This window comes from Pithys albifrons, chromosome 13, assembly GCF_047495875.1.
Source record: "Pithys albifrons albifrons isolate INPA30051 chromosome 13, PitAlb_v1, whole genome shotgun sequence".
Classification (NCBI taxonomy): Eukaryota; Metazoa; Chordata; class Aves; order Passeriformes; family Thamnophilidae; genus Pithys; species Pithys albifrons.
Genome location: NC_092470.1, coordinates 9,969,302 through 9,984,258, shown reverse-complemented (window position 1 = coordinate 9,984,258; position 14,957 = coordinate 9,969,302). Strand labels below are relative to the sequence as shown.

The 14,957-nt window shown below is 40.2% G+C and overlaps 1 protein-coding gene across 2 annotated transcripts in view; it reads right to left on the bottom strand.

Moving 5' to 3' along the window:
• The window catches only part of LOC139678051 (AP-4 complex subunit epsilon-1-like), a 143,181-nt gene that overhangs the window by 16,475 nt on the left and 111,749 nt on the right, over window positions 1-14,957 (bottom strand). Inside the window, exon 1 of one of the 2 annotated variants that reach the window (XM_071568591.1) lies at window positions 830-1,120. The exons of the other annotated variant lie outside the window; for it this stretch is intronic. Coding sequence (XP_071424692.1) covers window positions 830-1,114 — 285 coding nt within the window. The 5' untranslated portion in view covers window positions 1,115-1,120. Of the gene's footprint in view, window positions 1-829; window positions 1,121-14,957 lie in introns of those variants that run through there. 2 annotated transcript variants of the gene reach the window in all.

Genomic DNA, 14,957 nt, shown 5'->3' with positions numbered 1-14,957 from the left:
AATTTTTAAAACCAGTGATATTAATTCCAGGAGTAAGCGCCTGAATTAGCCTTTCCTGCTTTTCTTTTGGCCCTAGGCCTGCAATCCCTACTGGGACAGAATTTTGACTAAGGTTGCTGCAACAGTAATATTTTTCTCAAATTTCTTCTGACTCAGAAATTAAAAGTTTTTCAGTCTATTTAAATTGTTTCAACTACATGACCTGCATGATTTTTCAACTTAGTAACCTAGTCCCTACTTGGCAAGAAAATTTTTTCACTGATGTGCCAAAAACTATGCCAGTTTTGCCAGAGAAAGCAAACACAATTCTCCTGACCCATCAACCACCTTAAATTTAATCCTTACTGAAAGGGCACTATCAGTTTCAAAGAAACGTTACAATCAAGTGATTTCCAATACCTTGTGGTGAGATGCTGAAAAGCAGAAAACACACAGGAAGTTCTTAATAGTGGTGTTAGTTTTAAAAACTTGAAAAAAACTGGAAACTGGTAGGCTGACTTCTTACTGCAACTGAATTTTTTAAGCTACACTAAATCCACATCTTCCCTCCATTCGTCTGTGTAAGTTCTATTTGTAAAGTTAAGCGGTAACCTGTTAAGTCTGTGGCCTCCAGCTCTGACCTCTCAGCATTTACAGACAGTAGGAACCGCTATTCCTCAAGCACGAGATTCCAAGCGTCAGGTGTTCGCTCCAGGCAAACCGCGCCCGGCAGGAGCGGGACGGCCCCGTCAGGACAAACGGCGCGGCCGGCGCGACCCTTCGGCTAAAGCGGGGACCGCCCCGAGTGCCCCCATGCCCCGGCGGCTCCCCACGCCCTGCGGGGCCGTACCGGCACCATAGAGTAGGTCAGCATCATCAGCATCTCGTCGCTCTCGGCGCGCACGGTGCCGCGGCCGCGCTCCCCGCGGCGGCTCCGCTTGGCGCGGGCGGCGGGGGCGGTGGGGCCGGGCCCGCCCGGCAGTCCCCGCACGGAGCCGTTCCCGGCCGCCTCAAGCTCCCGCAGCGCCGCGCCGAGCTCCCGCCACTGAGCCAGCAGGAACAGCGTGCCCGCGGCGCTGAGCGCCGACAGCAGCCCCACAGCCGCCAGCAGCACCCGCCCGCCCGCCGCCTCCATCGCACGGGCACGGCCGGGCGGCCGCCACGCATTTATCCCGCGGGATGCTGCAGGAGGGGCGCCAGGGCAGGGCACGGGGCACCCGGGCCACCAAGCCCTGACGCCACCGCCCCGCCCGCCCCCCAGGGGGCTTGGCACCGATCCCGCAAAGCCGGACAGGACGAGGAAGCTGCTCTCGGTCACAGCCTGTGGTCAGGAGCGCATTTGAACGGCTTACATTGCACTGTCCAGGTGTCAGGAGTCTCCTTGACTCCATCCCCCAAAGCCCTGGTGGGAGCAGTGACACTGCGTGGTAAAAAATCTCTCCGTTATACACATCCTGTCTCTCTGCACTTTGCTATTTTAAGAACATAAAATGTAATTCACTATGTATCACATGTAGTCCACTAATAACAATCTACCTGTTGGTTTAGCTGTTCAAGCACAGGCTTTTACCGAATTACTCCTGCTAACGCTTGTGTGTTAGGAGATATCTTTAATACAGCAAATTTTGCTGCTGATTAATTCATTGCCAGGATAAGAAAATTAATTATCCAGATTTTCACTGTGATCAGGAACAGCAGAATTTGACCAGATATGAAGACTTCTTGGAGAATATAGAAGTTGCTGAAGTCAGAACACTTTTCTAACAAGTTATTTCAAAAGCTGACATTTCAATTTTCAATTAAAGCTGTGTGCTTTCTTACACTGATACTACTTCAAATTGATCTCAAGAAGTTCACAGCTTTAGAACACCAAGTTTCCTACAGAGTGGGTTATTGATCATAACTATCACAATGACAGTTCTCTGCAACTGATCACGCACAACATTTTGTCTCCATTCTAACTGTGCTGTTGACCTGTAATTCATGCTAATCCCACAGGGCACTGATGGATGAACTACTAGGTCAAATCAAGTATGAATTTAATACATACAGTTCTGCTGCAGGCAGTTAAACAGAGAAGTCATGATAAGAAAACTGACTAAAATAAAAAATGATGCAGAAAGTGTTGGCATCCTCAGGCATTGCATTGGAGACTCTTTCCTTCTGAAACTGTCACGGTAGGTATAGATAGAGCAGGAAGGTAGAGGGAACAAACACCATTCCATCTCATCCCATGATGACAGATGGTACAGAAGAAAATCGTATATTCAAAGATGTAAGGCTTACCAGCTTAGAAGCAAAAAAAAGGTTTGATTTCAAAAGTACCTTTAAAGGTCACCTAGTCCAACAGCCCAGCAGTAAGCATGAACACCTTCAACAGGATCAGATTGCTCAAAACCCCAACCAACCTGACCTTGAATGTTTCCAGGCATGAAGCATCAACCACCTCTCTGGGCAACCTGTCTCAGCATTTCACCACCGTCATAATAAAATATTCCTGCCTTATATCTAGTCTAAATCTAAACTAAGATATTCCAAGAAATACTAACAAAATCAAATACATAATAGCCTCCTGAAAAGTCATTTGAGGCCTCGGAAGACTATCTTGAAGCTATCACAAAGTTCTACCTATACATAAATAGCCTTTCTGATGTCAATGAAGGTTATAAGAATAATTGTTTACTCTGTGTTGTGTTTTAATCACAGCTGGCAATTCAGCAGCACACAGCTGCTCAGGCACTACCCCCAGTATATACTGAGCAGGACATTCCATGGTATGGAAAATCCCTCTGGCCAGTTCGGTTCAGCTGTCCCAGCTGTGCTCCCTCTCAACTTCTTGTGCACCTGCTCACTGGCAGAGCATGACAATATGACAAGTCCTGGACTTCAGGTAAGCACTGCCCAGCACCACCCAAGATGTCTGTGTGTTATCAACAGTATTCTCATACTAAATCCCAAATCAGCACTGCACCAGCTACGAGGAAGAAAACCAGCTTTATGCCAGCCAAAACCAAGGGACTCTGCAGTTTAACATGGAAGTGCATGTTTGAGTTTTGCTTCTTGTGAAGGACAAAGAAGAAATAAGACTTTGCATAGAAATTTCCAGAAGATAGTATATCTTAAGCAAGCTTTATTTATAATTCATAGATACAATAAAACCAGTAGGAATCTAGCATACCAGCAAACTAAAGCTTTCTTTCAAAAAAGAAAGAGAATTACACTCCAGAGACCATAGAGTATAACTAACAGTAATTCTTCATCTTTATTGTCCTTTTCAGAGCTTAATGATTGAGTAAAAAAAGTGTATAATAATCATGAGCAACAAACAAAAGTAACACAACACTCTTGCTTCCCCATCTGTATAATCTTACCAGGTTTTCTCTGCAATCAAGAAGCAATTGAACATTTTTCATCAAAAAAATGGCCACTGGATCATGAATATCTTATCCAAGGCTGCAGAGTAGAACCTGCTTAGATGGCAGAGTAGCAGGATTCTTTCCCAGCCTGTTAATTGCTCTAAAGCCACTGCCTCTAGCAGAAGTTAAATGGCAGTGTGTGCAGTGCTGTGCTTGGTTTGCCAGGATGGATGGTTACAGCTCTGGCAAGAAATTGCCCTATTTTTGAAATTCAGATATCAATTGACAGCACAATTATGTGGCAGAAGCAGCTCTCCTACTGGACTGTGGACAGTCCTGCCCCAGCTTTCTACTGAGTGTTCCCCCATTCCATAGAAACAGCACTTCATTCAAACATCTCCATGTCATCTTATCCTCCAGTACTGTCCAAAAATCCTATGTCACCTTCTAGATCTCTTGTCCCTGTATAGCACAGCTGAAATTTTGGCTCATCCATGCAGCACTTGTCATCAGCTGCAATGCAGCTTCATGCTCGATGGCTCTGTCCCTTCTCCATGATGAAAACTAAAGGTCCCAATGGTAGTCTGGTGAGCAGCAAAGCAGAACTGAGGCTGGGGAATGTGGCTGATAAATTTTCAAACCTTACTCCTATTTCCTTACCAAAAGGACAGAAAAAAACATACTCAATAGCAATTTATACCTGTGTTAGAAAACTCTTATCCCTATATCCATCAGTCTTTTTTTCAGGTAGACAGAACGCCAGCAAGTAGCACTTCAACTATTTCCTGGCATTCCAAAATCTGTTTCTCTGAAGGATGTCCTAACACAAGTGTGCATTGTAACTGACATGCAATGAAGCATGGCATCCAAAAAACATGTAAATCTCTCCAAGTAACAGGGGAACTAGAAAGGAACCAACCATATGCAAAATGCAGGTGCAACATCATATTTATGCTTTTCACAATTCCAGCTTGGTACAGTCAAAACAAATTGTTAGGAAATAAAACATATCTCTACCACAAGATGTATTTTTGCATCCAAATTGCACGCTTTATGTATAATAAAGAATATTACTTGAATATTCTGAAGCTGAGAATGTATTCAGATGGTGTTACACTTAACTAATATTCCCACTGATATTTTACTTTGTAGAAGTTGCTTTTACTGAAATTTCATTTATTTTGCAGCTGCCCCAGTGATAAAAAGCGCACTGGAGACTGGCACATTATTTTCACTTGGTAACTAATGCTGAAACATGGACTAAGTTGCAGTTAACCAAACAGCCTCTGATTGTGCCATGACAGGATTATGTAGATTATAATCTGTATGAATGCTATTAGAAAAAAGGTAATTTTTTGTCTTGAACTAGTTGAACTGCAAAAAAGATCTTTTAAATCTTTCATAACCTGCCATGGTAACTGACAGATTTTATCGAATCCCCCTTCTTCTCAGGAAATGTAGAGGTTTAATACATTTGCTTTACAATTCCAAACCTACTCTAGTCTCCAAATCTACAAAGTAGAAGGGGAAGATCATTCTTTGGACTGTCAAAGTGATGAACAGTTAATGCTTTTCAGTAAATTTCTTGTGCTCTCCTTTGTAACAGCTGATATTGGTAACTGCTGCAACAATTTGTTCAGAATGGATGTACTCAGGAAGGCAAGTCACAGTAAGAGCTGGAGATGGCCCTTTGTCCCCGTCCCTGTTATCTCTGCTCCATGTGATACACCAGCAGCTGAGCAGCTGCAGTGCTGCTGCATCCAAATCACAGTTGCAATTCAATATTGGCACTGAAACCTACATAGGTTCTACAGCAAAGACTTCGCTTTAAAATGTTAAAGGCTTTATGACCACATGCAAAAAGAAAGGCTTGATTTTGAAATTCCTATTCAGTCACAGCATATTCAGGTTCAGAAAAAAAACGGCACACAAAGGTCTGAAATGTCTTTGCTGTAGGTCAGCCACAGGAGCAGCCTTAGTGAGTCAGAGCACACTGGGCTGTGTGAGCCACCTCAGACCCCAGAGCTGCTCAGCCTGGTGTCAGTGACACACCACAGGGCAACCCACTCCATTCCTGCACATGCATCCGACACGGATTAGAGCATGGTGGATACAGGATTGCTTTCCAAGGGGGGAAAAATAACTATTAATAATAACTAGAAGAAAATAAAAATATACTGAAAATAGTATAATTCTCATAATTTTATATCAGAGAAGGTGTGTTTTTTCATGGAAGAAGCCTTGGATACTCCCATGGAATATGGCAGAAAGGTTAATGAAATTAGGTTTGTATATCCACATGGGGTGAATGATATTGAAGAGAAGAAAGGAATTATTTTTTTATTACTGTATTTTGGTAGGAAGGCTTAATCAGGAATTCAATTGCAGCAAATGGATGAGCCCTAAACAAATGTGTATTGCTACCAAAACAGCAATTTTGAAAAAGTTACAAATTGAACAATAAGTTAATTATAAGAATATTTAATTAAATCAGGGATCAGCCTTTCAAGTAATACTTCACAGACAAATAAAAATTCTGCTTTAAAAGAGTTGGAATTGCTAGATTATGCTTAAAACCAGTAGTATCTGGAAAAGCTGGAGTTATACCCCAACCCCTCAAAACCTATATTGTGTCTTTCAGTGGTACAAGAATATAAAAGCTCCTCAAGGAATCAACAACAGAGTTTAAGAATGAGCCCTGATTTCAGGAAATGCCTACTTAATACAGAGTTGCAAGAATAAACATGTTTATGCAGAGCAAAGGATATACCAGCTGGTATTTTGGAATATCAGTTCTTAAGATAAATCTTAAATTAAGACCCAGTGAAAAAGTGTTTCTTACTAGGTAAGTCAAGCTGGTGTTTAAAGTCAAAATAAAACCCAAGAATATCTGCAAGTGGTGCAGCACAAAGAGGAGTATTCAATGGCATCAGCAGAATGTTTCATTGTCTTTGAATGAACATTCAATACCATGGAGGAAGATGCCTTAGTGATGCATCCTCAGAGCATTGGCAGCTAAAGGCTATTTTCCCAGAAAACTGCTCAGAATTCCTCCAACACACACTAGAAAAAAGTCAAAGCTGTGCCATAGACAAAGATGACTTGAGGAGCAGAGAAACCAATTAAAATACCCTGTCTGCAGCCACTCATTCTTGGTTTAAAGTATGGGAATAAAAGCCCCTGATCAAAACACAGGACAAATGGTAATGGCTCGACAGATCTATCGCACCTTTGTACCACTATTGAAATCTGAAAATGAGGAGTAGAACTGGAGGAATTCACAGATAGCTACCGCTGAAGAAGGGTCGTTGCTTTTTGCCAAGAATCCTGCAGTTCAGGAAGGAACTGGAACCCAGCCAGGAATTAAATACCAAATATTCAGTATCAAACAAATCATCAAACCAAAACTTTTTCTATACTGGGATACAAAACAACAAAACATTTTTTGGTAAAGGTATTCCAACAACACAGAAAAAAAAAGGGAGAGTTTGTATACTATGGAAACTGTCTTAGATCATCCACTTTTCAGAAGTCTATCCAAGCAGAAAGAGGGGATGTCTCTGCACCTCAAGTATACCAGACTGGAATAAGAAAACCAGTTGGATCTAGAGTAGAGCAGAGGCAAGATTGCCTCTCTGCTTCAAAATGTCTCCTCCTCTCCACTATATATCACATGTACCATCCATTCCCCTTGTTATTGCACATACCTACAATCAGCACTTGGTCAGGTTGCACTGCCTGTGGCTCTTGGTAATTTTCAATCAGGAAGCATCCAACATGAGCAGCATTCCAGCTTTTGAGTATTCCTCAACTTTTTGTCATTTGTATTTACCATTATGATTCACAGAGAATTAAACCTGGTTTTGCCAATTTGAGCACTTTTAGCATATTAATTTGATACATAAGTACATAAAGCTAAGAGAAAGAAATGGCACTGCGTAATTGTTTAATACATCATACAGCAGAAATGCCAAATAATGAATTTACTACTAGTATCTATGACTTTCAGAAAACAGAACAGAGTAATAACCATAAAACACACCTAAAAAAGAAATGCACCAACTGCACTGGGATAATTTATAAATGGAGAAGATGGCAATGTGATCTCAGAACATTCATGAGAGAACTGCTAGATGTATTAGACAGATTATTGTAGCTGACTACATTTCAACTCATATCAAAATCACAGACCATGTTTTTTGAGGTCCTGATAGGAAAAACCATTGTAATTTTAAAGACACAGAGATAAAAGATGATTAAAGATAACAGTAAAATAATGCATTAGAATGACATTAAAAAACTATATTAAAGCAATTTAAATTAATCTTCCATTTTCATCTTTACCAATAATCTAGAATTGGATCTTCTTCAGTTACAAGAGTTACAGTTTCCATCAGTAACCAAATAATTATCAACTACCTACTTATCCATAATTAGGATAAAAATCACAAACACTGGATTAACTAAAGAGGAACTTTTAACAAGCTTATCCCTAACACCTCAGGGCCTCTAACAGACAGACATAGGAACTAGGTGAGCACACAGACTTCTACCTGGGAACAAGCTGAACCACATCCAAGAAATAACTGCTTTTCCTCTACTGCTAACAAAGCAAGGCCAGCAAACAGGTTTAGACCCACATGTCTAGAGTTAAGAAAAATTAATCATACTCATAGAACTATTACCACCCAGGGAAAATGTGATACTAAGACAGACCTTATTCAGAGCCATTTCATAAACGACTGACTCTATTTCAAAGATTTTATAATGTCATCGCAAATCATAGCAGAACAGAAATGGGAATCAAGGCAAGAAGCAAGAGATAGCATACACTGGATTTTCATTATTAGATTAGACTTTAAATTCAAGTAGGTTTTTTAAAATATAAATTATCTAGAAGCACAGTTTTCAGAAAAGCTGCACATGTAACATCAATAGAATGTAGGCATAAAACTGTATTTTGAATGCTTTGCCCTGTTTGGACAGAAAGTGTGGAAGGCTTCTCCATGTGAAAGAATGGGCATGTTCCCTTCCCCCAAGCACCCTTGTTTCAGAGCTCTGTGTGGCTTAATTTTAGAGCAGAAAATGTGTAAGTCTGTGCAGATCTCGAAATGGCACATGGCTATGACACAACATTCAAATTGTTCTGGGAATACAGGATGGAGGGGGCACCCTGGCAGAATTCTTAGTTCCTTTACAGCCATTGTAGCTGCAGCCCACGCCACCGAGTAAGCAATCTGGTACATTCCATGTCTGGGAAGAAGCAACTCAGATTGTTACTCTCAGAATGTATGTTCCTTGTCTCCACAGTGAAAGATCCGAAGATACCACAAAAGGATAAGAAATGTCACAACTCATGACTCAAAAAAAGAAAAACTCACCCATTTTCTAAACAAGTCAGAAGGACTTTTAAGGAAAGAATAATCTTATCAGACTTTTGAATGTGAATGACAGATTGGATGCTACAGAACTGCATTCTCAAAGGTGCTGAGTAACTACACTGTCTGCAGGTGCAGAGGTCCTCTTGTAAGGAATAGGTTGGGTCTAATAATCAGATCTAGGAATATTCTTGATAGCAACAAGAGGCTGTTTAGCAGGTACATTTTATGTTAGAGACAACAGCGACAGAATATTTGGGCAGCTGAGCTCAAACCTCTCTGCTGTACAGCCCTTTGTGCTATGTGGTCTCTCAGCCTTAAGGTAACATTTCTTGCTCTGTAATCTGTGCTGTGCTATTCAGTGTATCCATAAAAGAACCACCACAGAGATAATTACAGTTGCCAGTCTTAGTTCAGCATCTCAATAACAAGGATATAAAATAGATGTACTCTAGTTTTTAACAAAAATTGTTAACTAAGCACTTAATTACAGGACAAAGGCACCTGACATGGCAACACAATTTCTGTTGATTTCTCCCTAAGCACTGCCATTATATTCTCTCCTGTACCTGTCAATTAGTAGTTCATTCAGGGATTACTTTAGTGGAGAGCACTGCAAAACGAGAATATGATTCTCAGAAACATATTAGTAATTTGCCTTTACTTCTTTGACAGTTTATCTCCCTGTGGTAGATAATTGCATGCTCTTTCCACTTTGTTCTTACTTCTAAATCAAGATTTGGATCCTTCTGCAAACAATAACAAATAGACCTTAAAAAAAATGTACCATTTGCTTCTTGTATTTCTGAAAACAGCACAAACAGAAAAAAACCCCAGCCTTTATGAGAAGCTGATGAGCCACAAAATACTTCCTAACTTGGTCTGATATACAGGCAAAATTATTTAGCAGTACAAGAACACTTACTGAAAGACCCTTTTATATAAACCATGAGTCCTGTGCACAGAAAATGGTTTTGCAAACCTGTAGGGCTACAAGAAGGAAACTTTGGATGGTTTGAAAGCAGGTGCAAAGAGGATCCTCTAAAGCCTCTTCACATCAGAGCTTGAGCAGCCAAGGCTGTTCTTGACAGAGAAACTGATATCATTAGCAAAATAACTAGCAGCACTTGAAAAAGCAGATTAGACGATTCAGAAGTGGTTAGCAGCATTTCCATCTGATTGCCACATACCTTTTTTCCAAGCTAAACTTTAGTATTCTATTTAGTGTTTTAATTCAATTGAGGAAATGTCTGCAGCACCTTCAGCAGTAAAAGCACTCTGTTCTGCAAGCACTCTTATAATGGCTGCTTTGACTGGCTGGAATTACATGAACTAGAGCTTTGGCTATACTTTTAGCAAAAAATTGACATATTTCTTATGAACTTTTCATGCAAAGCCCTTGTTAAGAAAATATATCCAACTGACTATCAGAAAGAATTCTATGTGATACAACAAAGTACAATGGACTCATATTCCCATATAATAGCCAAATAACAGAATTATTCTTGGGAAAATTAAGTGAATAGTGGAGCATTTTCCTCTAAGTGGCACCAATATACAGCAAGTGTATTCAAGCTGCTGAAATCCCCACAAGAACATGAAAGTGTAGTGACCTTGGTGGCCCCGTTGCCTCCTATTGTATGTGGAAGGATCCCAGGCAGCAGGAGTGTGGTGAGAGCACCTGAGCAGCACACAGTGTAGCACGTATATTATTCCAAATAAAATGAAAAAATGGGAGAAGCAGTTTAAAAGTGTAAACATTTAATATCACCTTTATTGCAGACATCACAGAAAAGGACGCTGCCTGAGACTTGCAGAGACACAATTGTGGCAGCAGAGCTTACTCAAAAAAAAAAAAAAAAAAAGGGAGCAAAACCCAGAGTACTTAGAGAATAGGTTGTCTCTCAAAGCACCTTTCTCCACATCCCAGAGTTGCTCTCAAATTAGTTTTATGTCCATGGACAAAGACAGAAAACCTGAGAAGTCCTCACTAGTTCCTGCACATGAAGGACAAAAACCTTCATGCACTTCTTTCTTTTTCTCACCAGCTGAAATGTCAGTTCAGAAGGAAAACTGCAAACAAGTTGACCAGCTAACAAGCTGAAAGTGTAGATGCTCAGGCACTTAATAAATACACAGTTAGTTTTAGATGACGCTTCTGTGACCTGTTCCTATAATAGCATTACAGCTGCTTCTGCCTGTGACAAGAACACACTGTCCCCATCTTCAAAACTGGTAGTACTTCTTGAATTAACTAGTGTAGTCTACCACAGTCTGAAGATCTGAACTTATGTAGGCAGACTAATAGGAGAAAAATATCTATATTAACTCTTTCTATTTTGACTTTCATTAGGAGTTTTTTTAATTCTATTCTATCAATCTGTTATGGACAAAGCAAGAAGAGTGATTCTGGGAGAAATGCGAGATGCACTTGACCCTTTGAGAAAATGGGGCAGTTTGGTTACCAGCTCCAAGGGAGGAAAAAGCCTGACCCAAATCTGGGCCCAGAACTCCTCCAGGAAACCCACAGAGGAGGGGAGTGACCCAGGAAGCATCAATGCACATTTACACATGAACAGCAGGTGGCTTTTCCAAGATCCATTATCAAGAAAAAAGAAAGCTGTGAGTACAAGGACTCCCATGCAGGTCTTTCCATCGTAAATAATTTGACTATGAGCAAAACACCTTATTCCATAAACATGACAGCCTAAGAGAGTCACCTCTGAGCCCCCCCTGCTAGGCCTGTCTGCATGGCAGTGATCTCCCCTTGAGGTGAGACACTTCTCAAGTGCTCCTCAAGACAGAGACACCTACTAATGACAGATCTTTGGATGAGTGCAATTTAACCTTTCTCCAACTTGTAACTTGACTGCACTCCAGGTGGCTCTCTCCTTAGCTGGAACACATCTCAAGGTTTGAGGTTCCTTACCAAAGACTTGGAGATCCTTCCTTAGAGGTTTGGTGTAAAAATGACCCTCAAAAGAGAAGCTGAACTCACCCGCTGGCTCCTGTGCACCTACACACATAAGTATTATTCGGGGAAAGAGTGGCTGTAATGAAGTACAGAGCACACAAACATCACGTGAGAAAATAAAAACTTAGATGATCATGGCATTCTAGATGTTGAACATCCACACTTTCCAATGCCCTCTAAAGTTTGGGGGTTTGGAGGATAAGCTGGAAAGTGAGTTGTGAAAATTTGTGAAACACAGTTGCCAAATCAGGCTGGAGTTGGAATTGCAAGCCATATAGGTCCTCTGAAGCTGGGCTTAAAAGAAAAAATTGTGGGCAGTATAAATGGATTCAACCAGCTACATTGATATGAGTACTTAGGTGATCTTTTTAAAATGCCATCAGCTAAAGAAGCTAAACTCCAGTTTGCATGAATAAAATTTTGGTGGGAAGTCAAAAAATGTCATCTCTGCAATGAGTATAATGTTAGAAAGGCCAAACAAGCCAGTTCTTTACAAGACACTGCATAAGAAACATTCAAGCACAAAATGTGAAATGAGTGGTTTCCAATACTGTGTGCTACAAAATCCCTCAACATACACCTGCCTATGTACCTAAAATACACCTGCCAAGGCACATCCAATACTCCTGCCTGTGTACCCCAATACACCTGTGTACACACCGTTCTTTCAAAAGGTGAATTTGTGACAATGAATAGATATATTCTTGTGAATAGATGAAAGAGTAACTCTCAGAAACATTGATGGAGGAGATATGTGGTGGCCAAATGAAGGGGGCTGCTCCAGAGAAGCACTGAGGCACCCACAGAGGCACTGCTGCAAGTCACAAGTGGAGATGAAGGCAGTGAATAAAAGCAAATTGCCTGCAAACATTCTGGGGCACTTTACACTTAACTAGTTCTTAGTACTGTAACAGTGGTCTGAAACAGACTCAAAGCCAAACAAAAATTGCAAGCAGTTCACTGATAGGATTTGAAGGCATTTATAAGCTTATATATATACAGTGTATGTTTTGTTGGACAATTTTGCTCACAAGTTAAAGAACCTGACACTTTGAACATCAGCTGTTCCTATGGCTAATACACACTTCTAAATTATGAAGTAGCACAGGAAGTATTTGAAGACAGATCCTTGCAGTAGTCTCAGCTCTCTTAGTACTTGACAGCTGACTTGTTAAGAGGAACAGAAAATTGCACATTTGAGAAGTTAAAAGAAAAGGTAGGAGTAAAATGGCTGGTTAAATTACAACTATGTCTTTCTTCAAGTTCCTTGGAAAGTCAGGTGGCCATTGTTGCAAACATAGGGATGGCTGAGAGTGTCGCTTCAAATTCCTGTACCTTTACACAGGGAAGGGAAGGCACTGAGAGGAAAAGACATGCAATTGTCCAAAGTCTAAACTCCCCACTTGCCATCTGGTTTTGTCCAATATCCGAGATGGAACACCAGGCTAAACGGACCTTTAGCATGACCTTGTGCTGACAGCCTGTGTTCACACACATGTCTTTGTTTCCTTTCATCCTAAAGCAACCTGGAGTACATTAGGGGCAGATTTATCAGTGGCTGTCCATCCTGGGGTAGGGCAAGAATTTCTCATCCCCTCAAGACTGCAGCAAAACCATCAGGACATAAAAAGAATTAAGATCTGAGTCTGATCCCATCCTACCAGTTTCACAATACTGATTCTTATACTAGTAATTTCATTTCTGCTCATTTAATTGAAGTGTTAATTTATTTCTAGGTAGTTAATAGGTGAGATGCAAGCTTTTATTACTAAAACCAGAACTCTAATCAATTGTATCATATGAACCACAGGGTCCCTACAGGATACCCGTCTGCTCAACCATGAAGAGCATTTTGCATCTTCTTCAACAGTCCATTGTTAGACAAAAAATCCTGCTGTATTTTTTTAACAGTATAAAAAAACAACTTTGTTAATTCAGTGAATGCCTACTCAGGCTCTGAAGAATTTCTAGTATTCAACCACAGACCTTTGTAGGGAACAACAAGTCCAATCATTCTGGTTGCATTATGCAAAGTTCCAGGAATTCTTCAGCATGAAAGAACTTAGATACATTTTCTCTGGTATATGGAAATACTGTTTGATTTAAAAATATATACTACAGAAGTCAGTCTTGAAAATGTAGTATAACTATAAACAAGCATTTTCATGGTTTTTAAGCCACTTTGTGGCTACTTCATGACCACCTCAATTGGCTGCTTACCACTGAATTATGATTCATGCACAAATTCTTTATATCAGTAAGTAGATACACAGCACTGTCAGAAGGAGTTTCAACAAAAACTGCACCAGATTCTTCATTTTTAGAAACGTACTTTTGATTAAATATATTATGATGGATCAAGAAATGAAAACGTGTTTGTGTGAGAAACTGCCATTCCTGGTCTCCCCTAAACCTCAATCAGCACTTCCAGACAAAGAAAGAAAGTGAATTGGTTTCACGTTCCTTATATTAACTTATTTTACCAAGAGTTCAGTTACTTATTTTACCAAGAGTTCAGTTGTAAGACTGAAATGATGTTGGCTTGTGGTTGTGTAAGCTGTGTTTCTTCAACAGGGCTGCAGTAATGTCCCATGAATTTCTGCATGAATTCAGTCCTTATTCTTCTCAAACTGTCTGCATTGTTTATTTATTTAAACAAATGTTTCTTGAAATTTCACATTCAATAAAATTCTAGGTCTCTTCCATCCTTCCCCAAGTTCCATCACTAGAACTATTGTACATAACCCTTGAATACCTTCTGTTCCAAGTGAGATCATAGTTTTTTAAATGTAAGACCCTTTTCCCCATTAGATGGGTTTTCTTATTAACAGTGTTCTAATTTGTTTAATTTATTCCTTTTACATGCTAATGTTAAAATCTTGTGTGCATTCAGAAAAAGAAGAATGAAAAGAATTTACAGGAATCTTTCCATTTGTGGCCTGGGAGTCTGAGTCAAGGATGCTCCATGTCTTACTGCCAGAGAATGATGTAACATGGCCTTGCTGGAAACAGAACTGAGGGTCTCAACTTTCTAAACTTGAGTGCATGAAGCAAAGAAAAGATGATTTTGACCTATTTCACATAACAGTCCATATGGACTCATGAGCTAAACTTATAGAAGAGGCAGCTGAGCCAGTTAAGCTTTTCCCATAGCAGACATGGAGACAATTTTTACTTCTCTTGGTGCTTCAAGGCAGTAACAGGCACAAGTACCTTGTTCAAGCTTTCTGTTAGTCTCCTCTTTTAAAAGCATCAACACCTTTTTCTATA